The 23,412-nt window shown below is 38.6% G+C and overlaps 2 protein-coding genes across 7 annotated transcripts; one reads left to right on the plus strand and one right to left on the minus strand.

The window, feature by feature from the left end:
- Window positions 1-669: 669 nt before the first annotated feature.
- fam3a (FAM3 metabolism regulating signaling molecule A) lies at window positions 670-8,178 on the minus strand. Of its 5 annotated transcripts, none has more exons than XM_061829197.1 (11): window positions 7,908-7,995; window positions 6,952-6,988; window positions 6,812-6,864; window positions 5,465-5,488; window positions 3,922-3,942; window positions 3,129-3,252; window positions 2,906-2,964; window positions 2,731-2,781; window positions 2,507-2,591; window positions 2,034-2,160; window positions 670-1,509 (listed from the first exon to the last, which is right to left on the minus strand). In XM_061829197.1, exons 3-11 carry the CDS (start codon window positions 6,819-6,821, stop codon window positions 1,411-1,413), a joined length of 600 nt encoding a protein of 199 aa, XP_061685181.1. In that variant the 5' UTR covers window positions 6,822-6,864; window positions 6,952-6,988; window positions 7,908-7,995; the 3' UTR covers window positions 670-1,410. The 5 variants fall into 5 exon arrangements, with proteins under 5 accessions (XP_061685181.1, XP_061685147.1, XP_061685171.1 ...); XM_061829163.1 differs by having other exon boundaries at window positions 682-1,509; window positions 6,757-6,864; window positions 7,908-8,173; XM_061829178.1 differs by having other exon boundaries at window positions 1,487-1,624; window positions 6,757-6,864; window positions 7,908-8,178.
- Window positions 8,179-8,249: 71 nt separating this feature from the next.
- On the plus strand, window positions 8,250-14,825 carry idh3g (isocitrate dehydrogenase (NAD(+)) 3 non-catalytic subunit gamma). 2 transcript variants are annotated; one of them, XM_061829141.1, is made up of 13 exons: window positions 8,250-8,485; window positions 8,667-8,714; window positions 8,928-8,939; window positions 10,247-10,344; window positions 10,428-10,543; window positions 12,029-12,089; window positions 12,178-12,310; window positions 12,569-12,702; window positions 12,767-12,869; window positions 13,337-13,483; window positions 13,588-13,682; window positions 13,760-13,820; window positions 13,925-14,825. In XM_061829141.1, the coding sequence occupies exons 1-13, from the start codon at window positions 8,405-8,407 to the stop codon at window positions 14,024-14,026; spliced, it is 1,191 nt and encodes a 396-aa protein (XP_061685125.1). In that variant the 5' UTR covers window positions 8,250-8,404; the 3' UTR covers window positions 14,027-14,825. The 2 variants fall into 2 exon arrangements, with proteins under 2 accessions (XP_061685125.1, XP_061685134.1); XM_061829150.1 differs by lacking the exon at window positions 8,928-8,939.
- Window positions 14,826-23,412: the final 8,587 nt, after the last annotated feature.

The following is a 23,412-nucleotide window of genomic DNA, read 5'->3' on the forward strand; positions in this document are numbered from 1 at the left end:
GAAGTTGTTTGATCATGTCCCACAGGGAGTCCTGTGGGGGGGATCTTTGTCTGACCCATTTCATGAATTAAAGAAAAAAAAAAATCTGTTGAACCACAATCCAAAAGCAATATCTGATTTATGATTTTTTTTAATTTAGGGTATTATTTTTGTCAGTTTATTTCGATGACCACTGGGTTGTTTTCTTTGGTTAACAGAGTGGCACCAACAATTTCTTCCGTATGAAAGGGAAGGTTAATGAAAGCGCCTATCAGTAACTGACACTAAGCACAACACATCAATCAGATGAACAATCATGAAAGAACAATTAGTAGTAGTAGTCACAAAAAGTAGTAGTCCTCTTCAGTTTCCATGCTTTGAGAACAAAAAAAACAAAAAAACAAAAAAAATCACTCTCGTGATCCAATTTTCTTCATTAACTGAATGAAGCTATGACAACAGGTTGGCACTCTTCATGTCTACTACTTTAGTCAGTGCTACTACATACTGACTACTACAGTATGTGCTACAAAGCTACCCAGCAGCATTTATCTGACCTTCAATTTCTGTCCATTAGGGGTTAATATGCTTGTATTGATTCAAATGTATTTTTTTTAATTTTCACTACTCAGAAGTAACCTTTAACACACGGAAAGCTTTATATAAGTCACAAAGCAAATGCATCAATAATTATTAATTTTATTTTTACACATTAAATAGCTCATACACATCAAACATACAACCATGCATTAAAAAAAAGTACAAATTTCCAAAAAAGCCCTCTGTAAAAATAACCAGCATTGAATATAAAAAAAAAAAAAAAAAAACTTGAGCAGTCTTACATGGAACCAAGATAGCAAAGCTATCTTTTGCATACTGTGGGACAAAATTGACAAGCGATGTTGATAAGTCTTATTTTGTACATCATATTCTAAGGTAAACAAACTGCTGCTTGTAATATATGCATACAATTTCACAAATATTTTTCATTGCATTAAAAGACCTATTTCAGCTTTAATATAAAATACAGCATTTACTTTAAACTTCAGCAGAACTAAACCTGATTACCCTTCATGAAACTGCTAAAAAGTGAAGACTTGAGGATGTGGTGCAACTTTATAGTGCGTGTTTAAACTTTCAGGCCAGGATAAGTCGCCCTTTCTCCTAAAAGAAGACCCACTTCAGCCTCACTATTATATCAGTCACCTTTCAAATTTCCCTTTTATAACATTGCACACACACATTAATATAATATCAGGAAAAAAAAATCTTTCACAACCACTTCCACATTTAGCCATGTCTACCTCAAGGCCAAGACCAAGATCTTCAGGCGTGTGACTTAAGCGGGGTGGTCTAATAGTAACTCTTTGGCTTTCAATCAATCAGTTTGCTGGTCCGCTATGACAAAACTGCTGTATGCAAAGGCCTAGATTAAACTTCCACGGGTGGTCGTAAGGGAATACAGCCATCCATCTCCAGTGACTCGGGCCAGCCTTCGTATTTGTTGCTGCTCTTACTATTCTTCATTCGCTAATAGGAATGACAAACAAAACAGATCTAACTTCATTTACATGAAGAGATGAGGTTCTCAAAGACAATCCAGCAGCTCCTTGAATATACTTGCAGTGTTTGTTTGTTTTTTTTCCTGTGCCAAATGAAATTGATCATCAAAATGTGAATTAAATAGCAGTACCTTATGAACATCTCTAGTAAAAAAAAAAAAAAAAAATACAGGTTACAAAACACCTTGGAAATATATTTTCTGAAATTTGTGTGGTGCACCCAGCTTTGTGGTTTGTGTTGCAGCCATAAAATGCTAAGTATGATTATTTACTAGAAAGAAAGTTTATCAGTTTGAATATCAAGTTTCTTGTCTTTTTCGTGTATTCAATTAAATATAGGTTAAATGTGATTTTCAAATCACTCTATTCTGTTTTTATGTTTAACACACACATATACATTAAGAAAAATCATTTTTGGGAAATCTTGTGACACTGCTAGCATATATTTATGTATATAAATGCAATGGCAGTAATAACAGTTTTTAAAAGTACCTGCTCAAATGGACTCTTATTTTCGATGCCCTTAGCGCCAACAAACACCCAGCTGTCCCGAAAAGATAGCTCCTTGACAGCAGTGCTCCCAAGCTCCTCAAACAATCGCCGAGACTCTGCATTCAATCTGGCAATGGCAAAAAAAACCCGTTTTTTAATTTTTTTTAAAGAAGGGGGCTGTGGTGTGATACAGTAAGAAACAAGAGTTTGATTTTCAATGTACTTCTTCAGTGTAAATGGACAATTTATCATTTCTATTATTTTTTTCATTTGTTGCTTAGCTGATAGAACTTTAAAAAAAATATGGGGATTAAAATAGATCCCTGGACCATTCCACTGTGGACTCCAAAAGGGTGAGACAATCATTTAAACCGTACGTGACAGATACTCCTCACAATTAAAACCATTGGAAGGTGTAATTAAACATTTATGGTTTAGTGATCATGATGAAATACAGCATAATGGCTTGTTACTTTGTAGCTGGATCATCAAATGAGGCCACAAACACCAGTGTTCCTTCATGGAGCGGCCGGAGATATTTCAATAGGTCGGAAACATCTGAGGAAAAACCATCACACAAGGCGTTACTTCTTCTTTTTTCAATTTTAACCAGATACATTTAGGGGTACTTTGAAGTTGGAACACCCTACAAGTTGAACAATTTGGACAAGCCAACTTTAATGTAAATTTTTATTACCTCCTGCCCACATGTCAAAGGTCTTTGTTTCTAGAGGTTCGCCCGTGACCCCTGAAATTGTGGGGGGAGAGAGAGAGAGAGAGAGAGAGAGAGAGGAGAGAGAGAGAGAGAGAGAGATGAGTCAGGCGTTAAATACAGCACAGCAAAAATAAATAAATAAATACGTTTATTGTACCATTCACCAAAGCGATGTTTAATCCTCTGCCAACGTTGTTCTTCACACTGCTTAATAACCTGTGAGTCAGTAAGACAGCTGGGTTGAAGCAAAACAACTCCTATCCCCAGATGGTGACAGGACAGAAGAGGGGGTGGAGCAGGGGCAAATAATTTAAACAAACTAAATCAAAATGAGATTACAGTGAGGGGGGACAGAGGAAACAATGAGGACCAAATCTCACATCTTATCCTCCAGACAGATTTTGGGCCCAATGACATTGGCAGCCCCAGATACCAGACGAAAAGCCAGATGTTTCGGGGGGCACGCCGCTGAAAGGCCACATTTATACCTCCGTGGTCGAACTTCTAAAAAAAAAAAATATATATATTTTTAATATCAGTTTTTAATTTGCTGGATATTTAAAAGGAGCTATACCCAATCCTGCTGCTTTAATTGTTAAACCCAACCCAAAAGTAAAGCCAATTTCTCCCATGGCAATTTTCATCAACCAGTCCCTCAAATCCAACTCTCTATTCATGGAAATGTCTAACCTCCTCAAAACAATATATTACCTTGCCCCAATACCACGATCCGGAAGATTTAAATAGGTATACACGCCAACACCCCTCGTCACTTCTTTGCCGATTTTCTTTAGTATTGGACTCCCTCAACCTACACCAGGTCGATCATCTTACCTACTCAAACTCCCTTCACTTCACCACTCTGACCCCACAGAAGAGAGGAAAACATGCACGTTTGTTCCTCAAACAATATTTAACATCCACACTCGCCTCTTCGCCACTGTTGCCCTACCCACCATTCCTAACTGCCAACTCTTTCTTCTCTGTCCCAGATCCCATTACAAAGATGAAGTAATCCATCTGCTGACTGGACCCTGTCCGTTCAACATCCACACAGTCTCTCCACTCACCAAAGATCATACACCATACCGTCTTAGCCGGCCATATCAGCAGCTGTGTTAAAAACTGACCCTGGATACAGAAGTCCCCTCCAACTACAGGCCAGTTTCTCACCTTCCATTTCTGTCAAAGGCTCTGGAAAAAGAAACAGTTGCAGTACAACTTCAGGATCACCTCAAACAATTATTTTGATAAGTTTCTGCCTGGTTTCTTCCCTGGCCATAGCATTGAAACAGGGTCAACAACAACCTCCTAGTGGCAGCTGATACTTGATCCCAATCCTTACTCCTCCTGAACTTAAAGTGTATGGAATGTCTAATTTTTAACGCAAATTATCTTAACTAGAGGAAAATATATGTTCAACTGTACCATATCATTTTCGATGTTTTTACCAAAAAAGAAGTGTTTATGAATTAAAGACCACAAACTTTGACTAGTGTCCCATGTCTGGAAAAACACGTGTGGCCGACCTCTGACGTAACTACTGGTAAACATATCACACTGCAGATAGTTTCTCATACAAGCACAGGCAGATCCATCGGACTGTACAATGAAGGGCCTGGTGGTCATGTACCTATTTACTAAATACAAGGCGTTTGCATCATTTTAAAACAAGACCGAAAACTTTGTGTCTATACATTCAGGACATCGAAGGCTTTACTAATTATCAGTTTATGACTAACTAAACCAAACAAGAACTTCACAAATGCTTACTGGTCTTTCTTTCCAAGACGAGGCACATCCTGCTCCCTGCGTGCTTGGCACTTTCTTCATGGCCTGCTATTTCATTTGCATTCGAACGTGTGCATATGCTGTCTCACTGGCACAAATTGATAACCTTTAACGCCTTTATAAATGTCGTATTCTTCACAGGCTTCGTGGGACCCTTCAGAATCGTGGTCATTGCTCAAAATATCGGAAAACTCGTCGTCGTTCTTACAATGTATTCCAATGCTCGCCATTGTTGTCACTGGTTCTGACATCACGCTCTTACTCGGCTGTTTCCGGTTCGTTTCCGTCTTTCTCTGGCGAATCCAGCAATGTGATATCGTTTTTTTGCCGCTAATCGAAAAATAAAAATGTTTCCTTCATCACGGAAATCAAATTCTGCATATAAAACGGTATAATATTAGCAAAAATGTGCATTGAGAATCTTCCACACACTTTAACAACTGGTTTTGATACAATAGCTCTCACTATCCTAATGCTCTACCTTCATGCTCATCCTGGGTAGTATCAACAGCAAACAAGTAATATTCTACCACTGTTGTGCCAATGATGCACAGCTATATGTAAAGACAATTCTCCTCCCCTGGCAACGTCCACACTGACCACCTGCCTTGGAGGAGATAAGCGCCATGGATTAAACTCAAATTTTTTCCGCTAAGGAGTTACAAAACAAAAGCAATCCAAATTGGCACATTTCACCAAGTCTGCCCTTCCATCATCACCAGTATCAACTGCTCTAGTGTATGTGTGTGCGCGCACACACATACATACATACATATATATATATATATATACATACACACACACACACACACACACACACACACACACACACACACACACACGTAAAAAATCCTTTCCACATTTTTCACCAAACTGGGTTTTAAAATGGACCCTTATAATAATTTAGTATTAAGTATATACGTACCAGCTGTTGGTTCCTGACTAGCACCTGAGAGAGAGAGAGAGAGAGAGAGAGAGAGAGAGAGAGAGAAAAAATATATATTTTCTTTCAACACACTGGAAATTTTAAGTATACTTATACAAGAATGTGCAAATTGAAGGTCAATATATATATATACACTGTGTTCTGAATTTTTATGTACATATTTCATCTGCGTTATCAACTGTTAGAATGAAGGTGCAATGTTTTTCCAACAAACTTCACAATGACAACACCACTAAAAAATAAAACTTAAAATGCATCCAAGTTATTGCAGACATCAGAGCTCCTTGACATTTTATGTTTTCAAGAATTGAAAATAGTCATACATTATGTTGAATTTCCAACATTAGAAGGTCAGTTACTAAATTAAAAGGCTGTGTGGCTCAAAAACATCCTAACAGGTAAAGTTACATTTGAACATTTGATCACTTGATAGCAGCTTCACAATTCATATATCCCTGAAAAGAGTTTCTGCTTGAAAGTATTTTGAAGGATGTCAGAATAGCCTCCTAAAACTGATGTTTGGGTATAAACTGCCTTCCACCCTCAAGGATGTTTTGCTACTGCCTTCCATTGTAAATATATTGCTTGAGCAAGTTTAAGATCAGGAAAGGAGAGGGGCCACACCATGACTCTCTCTTCCTTTAGGAGCCAACAACAGAGATATTTCTTGCAGCATGATATTGCTATCCCTAAAGATGATTTTGGTCCAGACAGCACTTTTTTTTTTTTTTTAAATAATGGAGGAAAGTGGTCTGACAGAAAGGCTGCATCATTTTCAAATAAACTAATGCTGTCAGAGATTAATCTACTTATAAGATATAATTGTGGTGGTGGTTAGTAAAGGCGTTTATAACTGCATTTCATCATACTAAGAGGGGGTTTTCTCATGTTGTCCCTTTCACATTAATAATAGCCTCTCAATAGGAAACAGTGCAGTTCTGATAAAATTAACAAAATTTACTTAATCTAGTATTGTTAGGAACAGTTTAATTTCCAAGATAAGATACCATACACGCATCCATTTTTCGAGCCGCTTATCCTCACAAGGGTCGCAGGAGTGCTGGAGCCTATCGCAGCTAACTTCAGGCAAAAGGTAGACTACACCCTGAACTGGTCGCGAGTTAGTTGCAGGTTAGATAGACACCATCACTGAGTGGAAATTGAAGCACATTTCAAAATCAAATAGAAACTGCAATAGTGTCTTGATCAAGTGTCATTGTTTATGAGTTGATCATTGCAAAAAGTAATAATGGGATCTCCGCGATACTTACTATTGAGGAAATGGCGCATAAAAGAAACGCTTTCCCCTCCAAACAAAGTACTTGCCAGCAGCCATGTGAGTCCCACCAGGAGAACCACTGCCACAGCTCGCATGGGGCCTGTTAAAAGAAACGAAATAGTACCACTCAGGACGAAAAAATTGATGAAGCCACCACTCCAAAAGTGGTGAAAAATCAAAAACCTACCTGTTAATCTCATGATTAGGTCCCCCTTCGATCGCACCTGTGGTGGAAAGAAATACATAGTACATTTTTATACAGGGGCTTCTCCAAACAGGAATAATAATCACAATGATTTTGGTTATTGAAATTAATGAAACATTTATTGATTATTAGAATATTATTAAAATGAGTTGGAAGATGAAATCCTTTTTCTCATCTTAAAATTTGAAGATAAATGGGTTTTTTAGTACTGTAAAAGAAAAAGTATTGTGCTTGAACCTACCCTTATTTTCAGTCAATGATTTTTGTGGGTTTGTGTGATCTCGTATACGTTGAACAATGCACAAACCCCAAGTCAAATGAAGTAGTGACAGAGAAAACTTAAAAACATAATACCATAATTGGCAGATCCATTTACTGAATACAGAACAAAGTCAAGCTATATAGTGTTCAAACTAATGAACTTTGTTTTTTGGGGGGAAAATTATTTTGACTTTTACGTGTAGTAGATGAGAATGCTGTACTGTTTACTTTGATGCCTGCAACGCTGCAAAAAAAATTAGGACAGGGGGATGTTTATCACTGTGTTGGAACACCTTTCCTCTTACCAACAGTCAGTAGGTGTTTAGGAACAGAAGACACTAAATGATGAAGCTTTGTAGGTGGAAATCGTTCCCCATTCTTGCTTGATGCTCACCATTGTCATATTTTGCGCTTCATAATACATCACTTTGTGTGTGTGTATGTGCGCGTGTGTGGGGAGAAAAAAAGAACAGCGAGGAAAAATGTGGAATAAAGAGATCAGGCACTTGGAACATGTAAGGATGTATATTATGCAAGCTAAAACAATACATTTAGGCCATTGGTCATCACTTTCATAAAAGTATGTCGCGACTTTGCTACAATTGTGAAATGCGGATCCCACAAGGCAAACTAATCATGATTGCAGAACATTATTAATGCATGGCGTTACAGTTTACCTGCCGTTTCCACGCTTCTGTGAAGTGTTGATTCCTCTCGTCGCTGTCGATTTAGATGGAAAGAACGAGGAGGAGTCGTTAGCCAAGAAGTTCAACTACTTTTTTCGCAATTTTCTCATTGGGCCTTTTGTCAAGAGCAGCTGCTCCAGAGAATGCGCAATTTGGACAGAAACACACGGGTATTTCTTCGTTTTTGTCAAGTTTGGGCGAGGGGGAAAATGCAGCTGGTTATTAAGAATTCATGTCGATTATCTTCCGGAAATAATGGCCCGACTGTTCTGAGCATGCGCAAAATAACGACACATGGTTGGTCGTCAAATCGCTTCCTGACTTCCGCAGTCCATCATAATAATCCATCAAAGTAGTTTTTTTTAGCCATTAAATGATAACAATATAAACTGGACACTCTGTGTTCCATTTACCAATTAAAGGTAAATAGACAAAAATATCAATAATTTTTATTTGAAATATCTTCTTGTGGCTAGTACAAACCCAAGATGGCTGTTCACTGTGCCACACTCTCCGTGGCCAAGCTATTCAAACCTTTTCGAGCTGGATTTGTCGGAAGAACGTTGAAAGTAAGACGATAAACGCTTCTTTAAAATACGTCCAAAACGATTGTTGATGGGTTCTGAGCAAGGCCCGTTTTTACTGTAATTATCGTCGCACAAGGTCAAATGACGGTGTTTATGTCAGGACGCTAATAAGCAACATTATTTTCTATTCTCAAACGATGACTTTTTTTTTTATGTCCTTCAGCTATGTGGAACAACTGTCACAAGTCACAGGAATAAGTCGACGTTGACTGTGAGTGGTTTCAAGCGTCAGTCTGAATCCGTGATTTTCCTTGCTTCTCAATATTGTTATACTTGAAATGCCATGGCAGTTAATAAATCTGTCAACAATACGTATAGCTTTTACTTAACAATGCATGAATATACAGTATTTTATTCATCGTAAATTGGATCTGTTTTTCCTAATGTTGCATTTGCTTTCCTTGCTGCCTGTCTGAATCCAAAGGGAGAACACATTGTGAGTATGCGACTACACACAACGCATTACAAACTCCATATTCAAAATGTCAACATGGCATCGAGAACTGATTATTTTGCACTTGTAAAACACGTAAAACGCCCGAAAAAGCAAATCTGATTTGTTTTGTAAAAAAAAAAAGATTTTTATTTTCAGCAATTCTTGAAATTTCTCCTTCAGATCAATCTAATCTCAGATCTTGGTCATATTTCACAGCATGCTAGCATTCTGAGGGAAAAATATCATTAAAAATGTTTGTAAGAAACTACATTTGTATCTGAACAATTTCAGTCGTAGGGTCTCTATGTTAAGCAAACCAAAGTCCATTCATGCACGATCACGTGCCTATGAATTGGAGAATTAGACCATGCAATATTATGACAACAGAGCAGTTAGAAATTTAGGTACGTTAGCAAAATTTTCAAATTGGTGATGAAAGATCTTGAAATAAACTTTCCGATGACACCAAGGCCAATGTAATAGGTTAAGAACTAATAGTTATTAAACATTGAAGTTCAGAAATTCGGGGTATTTCACGTCTCTTTTTCCATTACGATGGGAAATCTGTGACCAAAATATATTTTTTACTGAATAAAATGCCAATAACTTTCTTAATTCTTGAGAAATTGCTATGAAAATTTCAGATAATATCATTGGCCCATCACCATCTTATTACAATGCTATTTTCCATGATGAGATATTAAAATAATACTAGAAAAAACTATTAAAATAGCTTATGATGTCTATCATCATCATCAGCCAAATAAATTGTAAACAAATATAAGGAATATAAAATAAACACTCACTTATCGAGCTTTACAAATGATAAAACATTGATTTTACATGACAATATGATAATAAAAGTTGACTAAAACAATTGAGAATTTCTGGAATTTTACAGCATGGCCAACTGCAGTCGCACCAAATCATTTTGTATGAAAAATCTTAAATACCCAATATAATAGTTTATGCAGTTATTTGAATTCCTACTTACCTTTTATTTTTGTGACATAAAATTTCACAACGCTGAATCAGCCATCTTGGGAAACGGAAATTGAACAAAAGGAAACCGGGGGCCTACTGAGTTATTTTTTTTTTATCATTAACTGGATTCCCTGTCCATTTGCCCAAAAATAGAGAATTTGATCAGTATAACTGCGCCACTTTGGAAAATTCTGAACTGACTCATCAGAATCAATATGGCAGGGATCGATACGCTGATGCTAACATACCTATTGCAGTGTTCATAAGAGATCACTTTTGATGTTAAAAATCACAATTTGTTGCTCTACATACCAATGTTACAGCCTCCTCCAGCAAAGTATGGCGGCAGACATACTGTCACCCTTATACCTGGAGATGGAATTGGCCCAGAGCTGTTTAGTCACGTCAGGGAAGTGTTCAGGTTGGTCAGATTGAGAGGAGGAAAAAATAATTGCAGTGAATTCCATTCCACATGATGTTTGTTCACTTTGTTTTTTGCTGCAGGTTCAGCTGCGTGCCCGTGGACTTCGAGGTGGTCCAAGTCAACTCAGCCTTGGAGACCGAAGATGATATCAACAACGCCATCACTGCCATCAGACGAAATGGTGTTGCCCTCAAAGGTGAGACATTTTCTCAAACTTTCATTTTAAAGGAAGAGGCCCAGTGTAGATTTACACTGTCCAATTCTGTGTACACTGCATATCTAGTGTTGCTATACAGGTACTGTACATATTTAGTATTACCAACATACCTGTTTACATTTTATGAACACACAGAACAACCTGAATGCACGCACATCCCAGAATTCACACAAACAGCAGCAGGAAGTGACAGCACAGACGCAAACACTAATGGATAAATAGCACAAATATTGCAGCATGGTAATGTGACTGGTTAGAGCCTCACAGTTCCAATCCCAGCTCCGCCGGTGTGGAGTTTGCATGTTCTTCCCGTGCCTGCGTGGGTTTTCTCCGGGCACTTTGGTTTCACTTTATAACAAGCAGCAGTATGACGGATAGTGAACAATTCGTCAAAAACAGGCCTTAAGCTGTTAGATACCGCACATGTTTGAAGTTTACTGTGAAACTAACCATTATTTAAACTCATAGCTCTACCTTAGGACAGTCCACATAGGCTAATGCTAAAAGCAATGCAAAATGCAAGAGACGGGCTCACGAGCATCTGTGTTGCACAGTAATATATTTACGTTTTTAACAAATGTTGGAGCAACATATTTTTTGTCTGTTGCAAAAAAATAATCATACTGCATCTTACTGAGGAGTGACAACTTCATCTATTTGTCTGTATCATACTGCCTACGGTTGACCGAGGGACACAAACCAGAAGGAGCTGCACAATATCAACTATCCATCCATTTTCTGAACTGCTTATCCTCACAAGGGTCGCGGGAGTGTTGGAGCCTATCGCAGCTGTCAACGGGCAGGAGGCAGGGTATACTCTGAACTGGTTGCCAGCCAATTGCAGGCATAATCACAATCACACCTAGGGGCAATTTAGAGTGTCCAATAAATGCATGTTTTTGGGATGTGGGAGGAAACCAGAATACCCAGAGAAACCTACGCAGGCACAGAGAGAATATGGAAAATCTGCACAGCCGGGGGCGGGATTTGGAATGTGAGGTCAACGCTCTAACCAGTTGCGTCACTGTGCTGTGCTCAATCTCAATTAATTGATAGCTATTTAATCTTTTTAAATTTAATGTAGTTATGTAATGAATGTATGCATTTATGAAATGCCATATTATAGGGTTTTATTTTTCTTGTTAAAAACAAATTAGAATTAGGTTGAAATAGTGGGGAACATTGATTTAAGATGAGTACTTTGAATTACAAGTGTCTTCTTTTCCATGTCCAAAAAACGTTGTAAACGTGTAGTAGATAAGAATGCTGTACATAAACATTTGATTTCTCACTTGACCTAATTAAAGTGCCCAGTATCATTAAAAAAAAATCTAGCTTGCTATGTACAAAGGCTGTTGCACAACGTGACTTCCTTGGTTGCGGTAATTAAAATGAAATAATGTTTGACAAGTTGTGATAATTGCATGTAATGACTAAATGCTAGATGCTTAATTCTGTTAACAGGTAACATAGAAACCAAACATACGATGCCCCCCTCTGTCAAATCCAGAAATAATCTTCTTCGGTAAGTTTTAGTTTGAAGATGAATCCCTGCACCCCCAATGCACACTTTTCTATTGTGTAATAGTTTCCTGCACATAATTTGTCACCAGCACAAACTTGGACCTTTATGCCAATGTGATGCACTGCCAGTCCCTCCCAGGCGTCCAGACTCGCCACAAGAATATCGACATCACGATCATCCGGGAGAACACTGAGGGAGAGTACAGCAGTCTGGAACATGAGGTTTGATGTCCGTTCCTCACATTTTCCCTCCTTTATCCTGTTTCAGGTTTGCTGGAAAGGTTCAGCGTAGATCATCTCGTGTTCGCTATTCGTCTGGTTGCCTTTGTTCTTACTCACAGTGCTTTCTTTTATGGCATTTGACCACATTTCCTTGATAGAGATTGCAGTGATCGTCAGATTTCTTAAACAACAATTCATTGATAACTGTGCCCATCCATCCCTTCTCAATACATCAATCTGTGCTCTGGCTTCTTTTAGAGCGTCTCTGGGGTCGTGGAGTCTCTTAAAATAATCACCAGGAACAATTCTCTACGAATTGCGGAATATGCTTTCCGGCTGGCCAGAGAGAAGGGCCGACGCAGGGTCACCGCTGTCCACAAGGCCAACATTATGTAAGTTGTGTCCTCCTCTCTCCTCATAAATTGTATTGTGTGGCTAAATGTTCCATGCCAACAGGAAGCTGGGCGATGGCTTGTTTCTGCAGTGTTGCAAAGAGGTGGCCTCGGGGTACCCCGACATCACGTTTGACAGCATGATTGTAGACAACACCACCATGCAGGTAAGAATCTTGAGAGTTTTTGTACTAAATTCTCAGATGTTTCCAATAAATATCTGATATTAAAGGGGCTCTACCGAGATGTCTGTTTTGTTTCTAAGTAAATCATATGTTTGAAGATAGGTGATGAAAACGTGCAAAGACTATATAACAATATATTGTTGAATTGTTGTCTTTAAAAACGTCATTAAGCAGCTGCTCTCAGATGTTTATGAAGTGTGTTCCGGAGGCATATTGCATAATATTTAAAGGATTCATCCCTTTGTACTTTTGTTCTATTTGTTCTAACTTTAGGGACTGATAAAATATTAAAGACCGGAACGTACCAGATGGCTCAAAGGCAAATACTGTACGATAATTCAGATGGATTATGACTATTAAGAGCATTAAAAAAAAACAATTCCAAGAATTGTTGCTCTAATTTGCCTCAGGTTTAGCATGTGACCATCCATCTCACTGTTTTCGTTCAGCTGGTGTCAAAGCCTCAGCAGTTTGATGTGATGGTGATGCCCAACCTTTACGGCAATGTGGTGAGCAATGTGTGCGCTGGTCTGGTGGGAGGGCCCGGCCTAGTGCCCGGAGCTAATTATGGGCGTGACTATGCTGTCTTTGAAACGGTGAGTGTTGTGTAATGACGAGGACTGTTTCGTTTTATGAGGGTGGAAAGTGCATAAATTGTGTTTTCCAGATAAGCTCATTATGATCTTTTCTTTTTTTCCAGGCCACAAGGAACACAGGAAAGAGTATTGCAAACAGGAACATAGCAAACCCCACTGCCTTGCTGCTCGCCAGCTGCATGATGCTTGACCATCTTAAGTACATCTAGACACTTTGTGCCCCATCTGCTGTGCAATTTTTTTCTGACTCTGCTCTTCCTTTGTGTATGCATCCAGGCTTTATGATTATGCAACTTTGATCCGGAATGCAGTGCTCACAACCATGAATGAAACCAGGGTGAGTCCTGCTTCACCGACAGACCTGTCTTTTGCTGTACTATTATTTTCACGCAATGTTATTCTGTCTCCCCCCCCCCCATTAATATTTTTTTAATCATTCAGTTGCACACAGCGGATATTGGCGGCCAGGGCACCACATCAGAAGTAGTTCAGTCAATCATGCGACTCATCCAGAGTAAAGGACAACACACGGCTGAGATGTAAAGGTCATTAGCGCCACTGATGGCACTCATATGGTATCTTGGACATTTTGTACTATCAACCCAATGTTTATTTTTTGTGTTGGTTTCTCACGACGAAGGCCTTGTGATGCTAACTGATATCATCCCATTCCTGGTTACATTACTAAACAGTACTGACTGTTAAATCACAGAACACCACAGGTCCAACTCTTTCCTGGCGGCAACATTTTTACGTTTGGGATATACTGATATTATTTACAAAGCAATTATGGATAAGTGATAGATTTAAGGCACCTGCACAAGTAACAAGCATTATCCAGAGAGCCTGACGGGAACTAACAAAATGAATCCCTTTAAATGCAGATTCTACATAGAGCTACAGTATGTGGTCATCCATATAGTCATTGGTATCTCTCAAAAATCAACATGCACACCTTTGTTTACACTTGGTTACTTGGTTTGCAATGTATCAGCAAAATAATGGTATGGTGCGATAAGCTTATTAACAACATTGCAAACATGATATCCTACTATCTTGAGTGAGGTCTAGTTATTATGTAGCTAAAGAGGCCAAAAGAACAATTACAAATTGTACAGCTTTCATTTGACCATGCTGTACAATTATTCACTTCTTATTGTGCTGTAACTGATAAAGATCTACTATACTGTATATGTTCTACAGTCTTGTGTCTTGTATATCTACATTATATCAACCGCACGAACTCACCCTTTTTTGTCTGTAATGAATATGAACTTCAATCTTGCTTGACTGTACACTAAATCCTGTACAATATCAATAAAAGTTCAATCTGTTTACCTGACATTTTTTTAAGCTGCTTCAATAGGATCAAAACAAAAAGTATCATATGCAGTCTTTTTAGACCAGGAGTGGGATGAATGTATCCCTTTAATCTGGCCAACCAATCACTGACGTAAGAATCTTCTATTTGTTGCCTTATTTTTTTTCTTTTATATGATAAAATAATTTATTGTAAAAAAAATGTTGGTAAGATTAAAAAAAATATATCTACATTGATTTTTGTAACATTTGATTGAATAATTGGTTATGAGTAGGAAAAATGATTTAATGATGAATTCGGTTTTTGTCATTAAAATAAAGTATTTTACATAAAGTGTATTGACAATCTACAAATGAGTTGCCCAATCTATTCATTTTAAAACTCAAACGAACATCTGGTTGCCTACCCTGAAATTTTGAGCACGTTGGCCTTTCCAAGTCGTTATATTTCTTTTTTGCCGCTAGGGGGCAGAATATCCATAGACTCGCCAAAAATTCCAGGAAAACTGCGTAGAGGTTTCACGCGCAAACACAGTTCAAGGCACAAGTTGACTTACACTGCAAAAACAGTTTCATGTTTTGTCTCCCCGTCTGAAGTCAAATCAGACTAAACCCCTCACACACTAAACCTGCCACAGTAATGATGATTATCATAATAATAATAAAGAAAATTTCTTGGATTTTTTTTTAATTATTTTGTTCCAAGTAAAGTGTACACACACACAAAAAGTACTATGTCCTTAAAGAACATGGGGAAACACGGGTCACGGCTTTAAAAGCTCCTGATAGGTTGATTGACAATGTGACTTCGTTAACGGCACCCCTGGCGTTGTATTTGAGGCCACTCTGCAAACACTATTCTTCTTTTACATGAATTAATGGGGGGGCTGACAAATTGGCCAGAAAATCTGTGAAAGAATCATACAGCTCCACAAATCTGGCTCATCCTTGGGTGCACATTTCAGATACTTGAAGGTGCGACGTTCATCTGTTCAAACAATTAAACCCAAGTATAAACATCATGGGAATGTCCAGCCATTACACGGATCAGGAAGGAGATGGGCTCTGTGTCCCAGAGATGAATGTGCAAATCAACCCCAGAGCAAAAGCTAAAGACCTTGTGAAAATGCTGGATGAAGCTGGTAAGAAAGTGTCACTATCCACAGTGAGACGAGTCCTGCACTGACATGGGCCACTCACCAAAAATGAAGCAGCTTCTCCTAAAGAAAATAAAGACCTAGATTAATGTTTGAAAAGTACACCAAGATAAATATCTTAACTCCTGGACGCATGTCCTGTAGTCCGATGAAACTAAAGTGGAGCTTTGGCCATAATGACCAACGTTACACCATAACGAGAACACCATACCAACTGTGAAGCATGGAGATGGCAGCATCATGTTGCGGGGTTGTTTTGCTGCAGCAGGAACTGGAGATTTTTATAAAATAGATGGCATCACAAAGAAAGAACATTACGTTGAGATATTAAGGCAACATCTCAAGACATCAGCCAAGAAGCTAAAACCTGGGTGCACTCGGTTCTTGCAAATGGACAGTGATCCTAACCATACTGCTAAAATGGGTAAACAGTGGCTTGAGGATAATAAAGTCAATGTCTCAGTCACAAAGCCCTTGATATGAATCCCATCAAAAATTGGTGAGAAAATCAGAAAAGGCGTGTGCAACCAAGGAGGAACAGACACACCAGACTCAATTACACCAGTCAGGAGGAATGGGCCAGGATTCCAGTTGAGTACTGTCAGAAGCGTATGTAAGGTTAGCCAAAATCTTTGACTCAAGTCGTGCAGTTCAACGGAAATGCTACTTGATACTTAAGAAATATATCTAAACTTTTGACCTTGAAGAAAATAATATAGAATTCTTTAAGAAATTCCCTCTCTCATCATTGTGCCATACAGCAAAATAAAATAATTTTGGTGATCGTGACTGACCTGAAACTGGAGATGTTTCATCTGATTTGGCCTCAGACAGTGAGACAAAAAAAAAATGGAAATGTGATTTTGCACAGCGTCTTTAAAAATCTCTGGCTTCAACTGTACGTACTGTGAGGAAAACTACCGAAAGGCTTCACAAGAGACACCCACACGTATTATGTGGAAGATGAAACAAAGAGTGGATCTGTGTGTGTAGTTGTCAGGCGACCGAAAATGCAAGAATGGCAGAGGGCTTGTGTAAACAATGTGACATTTGAATAATGGGCCTTGGATGCACCCAGAGTACATCTAAATTTGGCATCCTTCTTTTTACATTCATCTAGAATGATTTTAAACACTTAAAGTCACATGGTAAAAACTGAAGCATACATTAATGGAGTTAAAAAAATTGGGGTTTAATCTTGTCTTCACTTCTGAGATTGCAGTGCAGTGGTGCCTTGAGATAAGAGTTAAATTTGTTCTGTGACTATGTTCATAATCCAAAGTACTTTCAACATTTAAAATGACATGAAATACCATTAAGGTGTTCCTGCTCCCCCTAAAAAACATTTTTCTAAGTTTTTTTTTTAAAATAACAGCCATAGCATGTTATAATATGATACTTTATAAAAAACATAGTGACAACACAATTAAAAAGGATTTTTAAATAATACCACATTCGTTTGAAACCTGAAGACAGTATGATACAAAGGCCACAAATTACACTAAAAGACTAAATTATATTAGTCTTTCGTCACTGAGAATTACAAATCTATCTCTGTATTACTGTATGTTATTTGCCTATATGTGTTCCTTCACCATTTGTGGTGCTTTGTACTGTTTGTTAGCATTAAGCTAAACAGACTTTTTCCAATACAAATCTAAGTGGTTGTTTTCAATACACAATATGTACAGTAAAACTCTGTAAACCTCATGAAGTGTTGTTCACCATCAGATGATATAAGTTGAGTCACCAAACAGGGCTTGTTCATCAAACTTTTGTTCAACGGGCTTGTTCATAAAACTTTTGTTCAAATTAAAAACAAAACAAAAAAAAAAAAACTGCTCATATCGTGAAAAACCTGTGAGTCCAGTCACTTATATCTCAAGACAACATCCATATTTTACAAAATGTCATGAGTGTGTGCGTGTGTGTGTGTGTGTGGTGGGAAAGTAAGCACAGGGGAATTACCTTCTTCATATTTTAGACTACATTTGCTCATCCAATGGAATGAACATTGAGCATTACAGAGATGGCTACTTGGTGTGGTCCAACCTCCGCCAGCTGGCTCTTTGACTCCCTTTCATTCATGTCAGTAACTCACTCTGCAGAGACACTCCTTTGGCCCAAAGTCTTCGCTCTGTTCCATTTGGAATCATTGGTTTTTATTTGTGCATTTAGCAAGAGAGGGTCAGCATTTTCTCATCATCCTCTTCCTCCCGGCTCGGTTTACCTCACAACGCCTCTCATCAGCATGCACACTCTCTCCTTGTCACTCATCAGCTCGCATACTTTTCTCCCCCTCTGAGCCCCTTCTGGACCCAAAGCTGGGGGCAGATACCCAGTGGCTTGCTCAGCGCATCGTGGAGATGGGGTGGGAATGTTACAGCTGACTACCAGCCACTTGATCTTAATGAGCCTGCGTTCAGTGTACATTTGGAAAAGGCCCGACTTTCTGTGGAACCCAATACTGTGGGACCGTTGACTGCAACCACAACCTTTTACAAACAGTTAGCCTTCCATTTGGTTCACTATTGCATAACAGTTTATTTCAGAGTTTAAAGTTTATAAACATTTATTACAAATGAAATAGACATGAATTTAGAAATGTGTTTCAAAGTACAATACACATTTAAACTTAAATGGTGAGAATGTACAAACGCTGGGAACTATGTAGTACTTAAAAATGAAGATATTGTGACAAACCCCCCCCCTCATGCCCATTTTCAGTTTTCCTGATTTTTGGAGGGGAATGCTTAGACAGCATTCAGAGAAGTACTTGAGCATGCAGCATGAGTTGTCCCTCCTCCAATATATAAAAACTTTAGCCCCTTCATTTCCGCCAATGGTTATCCTTCACAATTGCAAGTTACTTTGTTAGGGTTGACTTTACCACTACAGCCTGCACTTAGTTAGCTAGCTCAGCCTGCACCACCATATTTTCATCTTTCCCGGATGCCTCAATTTGCAGAACAACTCCAAGTTATTCACATTCCCAGGCAAAGCGGTAACATTGTCAATGAGCCCTTCTGCTGGTCAAGAGGAGCACCAGAACCTTGTTAGTTCTGAATCTAGCTGGTGGCTTGTGCCTCTCGTACCATGGAAAGCCTTGGTATTTACCTTTGTTCAACCAAGGTACACATTTTACAAAAGTCTCAGAGCACACTACCGATCAATATCATCACAAGTATCAATACTAAAACAATCATGATCTTGTTTCTCAGTGTATGTTAGTGTGTTTCTTAGATTCTTAGTGTAGAATGTGACCCTGTTTAATTGAATGCTGCTATTTTTTTGTGTTGTATGACTGGCAACAAGTAGATACTGGTGGTTAAATGTATCATCTGCTATCAAGTTTAACAGCCTCTAATTTTTCTGCATGTCACTCTACATCACTGGCATAGATAAGCAATACATTTTTAATCAATAATGATTAAGGGAACAAATTAAGTACAATTGGATGATCTTTCACAGCATACTGGTTGGGAATCATTGATTTAAATGAAAATTAGCAACCATTTCCAAATGTCAAGACAGTGAAACATTCCATAATGTTGGACAAAACAATGTCTTTACTTTTCTGTCACATTAGCTTCCAGTAGATATTGTTCTTCTCTTACAATCATCAGAAGAAAAAACAAAAACAAAAAACACAGCAATAAGCCAATGGAAAAATAAAACATTCAAGCACAGTTAATCCACTGATGGTGACTAAAATGAGGTTTTCTGACAGTTTGCGTGATTGGCTTAAAAGTCCAAGTTAAAAAAAAAAAAAAAACAAGTCGAGATATATTTTAACCCTGGAAAGCTTGTGGACAGCACATGTTCCTCTGTCTTGACAGATTGGTCGTAGCGTCTTTGAGGATGAAGCAGATGGCTGCTCAAATGTGGCTGAACTTGGAAGGAGTGGTGCTTTCACTGGATTTGATGTTCTGCGTGTGTGTGTGTGTGTGTGTGTGTGTGGCGTAGTTACATACTTTGCTATTAAATCTGATTCTGATTTGAAAATCCAAAACACATCGATCACATTTGATTGTCGCCCCCCCCCCCCATCTCTGTTCCTGGACTTGTGTGTGTGACAAACATGGCGACACAGCATTTAGCTATTAGGCTGCAAAAAAATGGAATATGTTGCCAACAGAGGTGACTTCAGCCCCAAGGCTGAGTGTTTTCAAATCTAGATTAAAAGTCTTTTTTTCCTCATGCGTTTTGGTGTACTTCTACTTTTCAGTGATATTTCTTGCACCCAAAGCTGTTTTAATTGTACTTTTTCAAATGTTATTTATCTATTTTAATGGTTTAATCAAATAAAGTGTATTGAGTTACCTTATGTATGAAATATGCTATACAAATACATTTGCTTTGCTTCTTTTATTCCTTCCGTTTTCTTGGACTGAGACAAAAAACAAATGAACCTTTGAATTTGAATTTTTTTTTTTTTTAGAGGCTCACAGTGGGCGAGTAGTTATGTCTGCCTCATTTTTCAGAATTCTAAAATACTATAACTGTCGCTGAAAGGGTTATTAAAAACGGACACCTATGCTACTAGTTAGCCCATCTATGCCATTCCTCCATCCGTTTTCTGAGCCGCTTATCCTCACAAGGCTCGCGGGCACTAGCCATCATCGGGCAGGAAGAAGGGTGCACCCTGAACTGGTTGCCAGCCAATGATAGGGCACATGGAGACAGACAACAGTCGCACTCTCAATCATACCTAGGGGCAATTCAGAGTGTCCAATTAATGTTGCATGTTTTTGGGATGTGGGAGGAAACCGGAGTGAAAAACCTCGGAGGCACGGGGAAAACATGCAAGATCCACACGGGGAATCTGAACCCCAGTCCTCAAAACTGTAAGTCCAACGCTCTATTGCTTCACCACCGTGCCGCCCCCATCTATGCATTTCAAAACTGCCACCATACAACGCTCATATGTAAAATTTTTGCTTGCAAAGCAGAAAAAAAAATACACTGAATGGTAGCTCATTACCCAAAATCTTGTAATTCAAGTCACTCGTACCTCAAGATACCACTTTTAGTTATAGCGGTGCAGCACTATAATAATTAACCGAGATGGTTAAATAATTGCCCCTCCACAAACTCACGTGCACACTTGCCCAGCTACATCTTAGTTCCAACATATACATGTCAGCTGTCTGCTATTTGCCATTGGGCCGATTGTATTTGGGGACTTTTTAGCCGTGACTGGCCTATCTGTTAAGATTCCCAATGCTGTGGAAAACAGAAGATTTTGTCAATGAAAAGGGCTTTGGAATATGGAGATGGTGGTGGTTTTGGTGGGGGTCATAGTTATCTCATACTGTATTTCAAAATGAAAGAACAAGATAAAGCATATTACTCCTTGATAATGAATCCACGAGGTCTTTATCAGCATTTAGCGCCTTCAAAGATTAAATGTCAACTTTTTCATGTTGGAGGCTCCATGACACAACCTGCACCACATGCTCTCCCACAAATTTCACTGTGCCACTTTGTAGCTCAGCCTTCAAAAAGCATGTTCAATCCACCAAAATGCCATGAAATAGGGCGGTTACTCAGTCTCTGCTTGAAGGCACCGGTCCCCAGAAAGATGAACCAACTCTTTGAAATGCTATTTGGTAATCACTAGGTTTATTTTATTTTTTCTGACTAATGACTCGCCCACGTGGAGGTCACTAGGCCCAAACATTCACCATCATTCATTTTGCAAACCACTGCATTCTGATGGATAATGAGTGTTTGTTTTTCTATTGTCCACATTTGGGTTTCCTTAGGGTAGCCACAGACTATCCACCTGACATTGGGGGTAGTGGTCGTATACAGCGTTGTCTGGTCAACAGCCAATCACAAGAGGCATATAGACAAACCACGCACACTCACATTCACACCTATGTACAATTTAGAACACATTTGTCAAACTAAAGGTCCGGCGACAATTCAATTTGTTGTAACTATTTGACAGTAATGTCTTGAGATATCAATTCCCCGACTTAAAGGGATTGTCCACTGAACAATGAAAGCCTTGATCTGATAGGTCATGTCATATGTACTGTACCTTGAAAATTTGAGGTTAATCCGATATCATTTGATGGTGTTTTTATCGGCAATGACGAATTTTTATTGATGTCGCCATTTTAACGAGCCGCATGACCTACTTGCATGGATGTGACATCTTCTTGCGTTAAGAAAGAAATCATCGCCGATTTGTAGTGTAATCACATCCAGTACCACCACCATCTGAGACGTGAAAATGACCTACTGTGTCGTGAAATTTTGCCATAATTTAGATAAAAATAATCCGAGGAAGGCTCGGTGGCATATTTTGCCCAGTAAGAAAACTAAACATTTAAAGATATGTACAAGTGTTTTTGTGCATTTATTTAAGAACAACACTTTTAGATTGCAATAAATCTCAGAATTTTTTTAAATAACGTTATGATGTTGCTAACAGTTGATGACAAAAGTACTTCTTACCATTAATCCGACTTCTTGTGCTTTCAAAGGACATGCAGACGTTGAGACTTCCATCTGTCCATTGTGAACGTAATTCAATTTGATTTGCTATCATGATGGTATGGTGAACATTTCTTGCCAACAAAGGCATGTCTTCTATTCATTTGATTATCTTGTCTTTATGCGAAGTTGGCAAAATGTTGATTGGCAACGTCGAGTACGAATGCTTTGGCGTACTCCCCATCGATGAATTTAAGCACACAGCAGAACCCTCCCTCTCCACAAAGGCTGTCCATTCTTGTTGAAAACTTCGGTACTTCTCATATTTTTTTCTTTGAGCGATCTTTGTCAAGTTTCCCTAATTATTGTTCCGACACGATCGGTGTTCGACTGTTCTGCGCCTGTGGTTAGTTAGCTATTCAGACTCCGCATCATTCCCGTCCAAAAAGCCATCCAAATATTCTCCATTATTTACAGCCACAGCTTTAAATCTGTATGGACATATTCCTCCATCTTCCCGATCAACTGATGCTGGTATTTCTTCAGCAGATGAGGATAAATCAGAGAAATCAGCGCTGTCCGTGATAGTGTATTCCTTCATTTGCACATGGAAACGTCACTTTCTCTTTTTAAGTCACGTGACTCGCCAAAATGGTGGCGCCCATGAAAATTCGTAATTTTATTTTCATCATGGAGGGGTCTGAAATTTTCATCGTACGTGCATGTCCACTGTGAAAGAGATAATCAAAAAAGAAGAATCCAGAAATCACAAAGTATGATTTTTTGATTATTTATTTGTGTGATACAACTGCAAATAAGTATTTGAGCACCTGAGAAAACCAATGTTAATATTTGGTACAGTAGCCTTTGTTTGCAATTACAGAGGTCAAAAGTTTCCTGTAGTTGTTCACCACGTTTGCACACACTGCAGGAGGGATTTTGGCCAACTCCTCCACACAGATTCTCTACATCAAACAAGTTTCCGGGCTGTCGCTGAGAAACACG

The sequence above is a fragment of the Syngnathoides biaculeatus genome, chromosome 2 (genome assembly GCF_019802595.1).
Source record: "Syngnathoides biaculeatus isolate LvHL_M chromosome 2, ASM1980259v1, whole genome shotgun sequence".
NCBI lineage: Eukaryota > Metazoa > Chordata > Actinopteri > Syngnathiformes > Syngnathidae > Syngnathoides > Syngnathoides biaculeatus.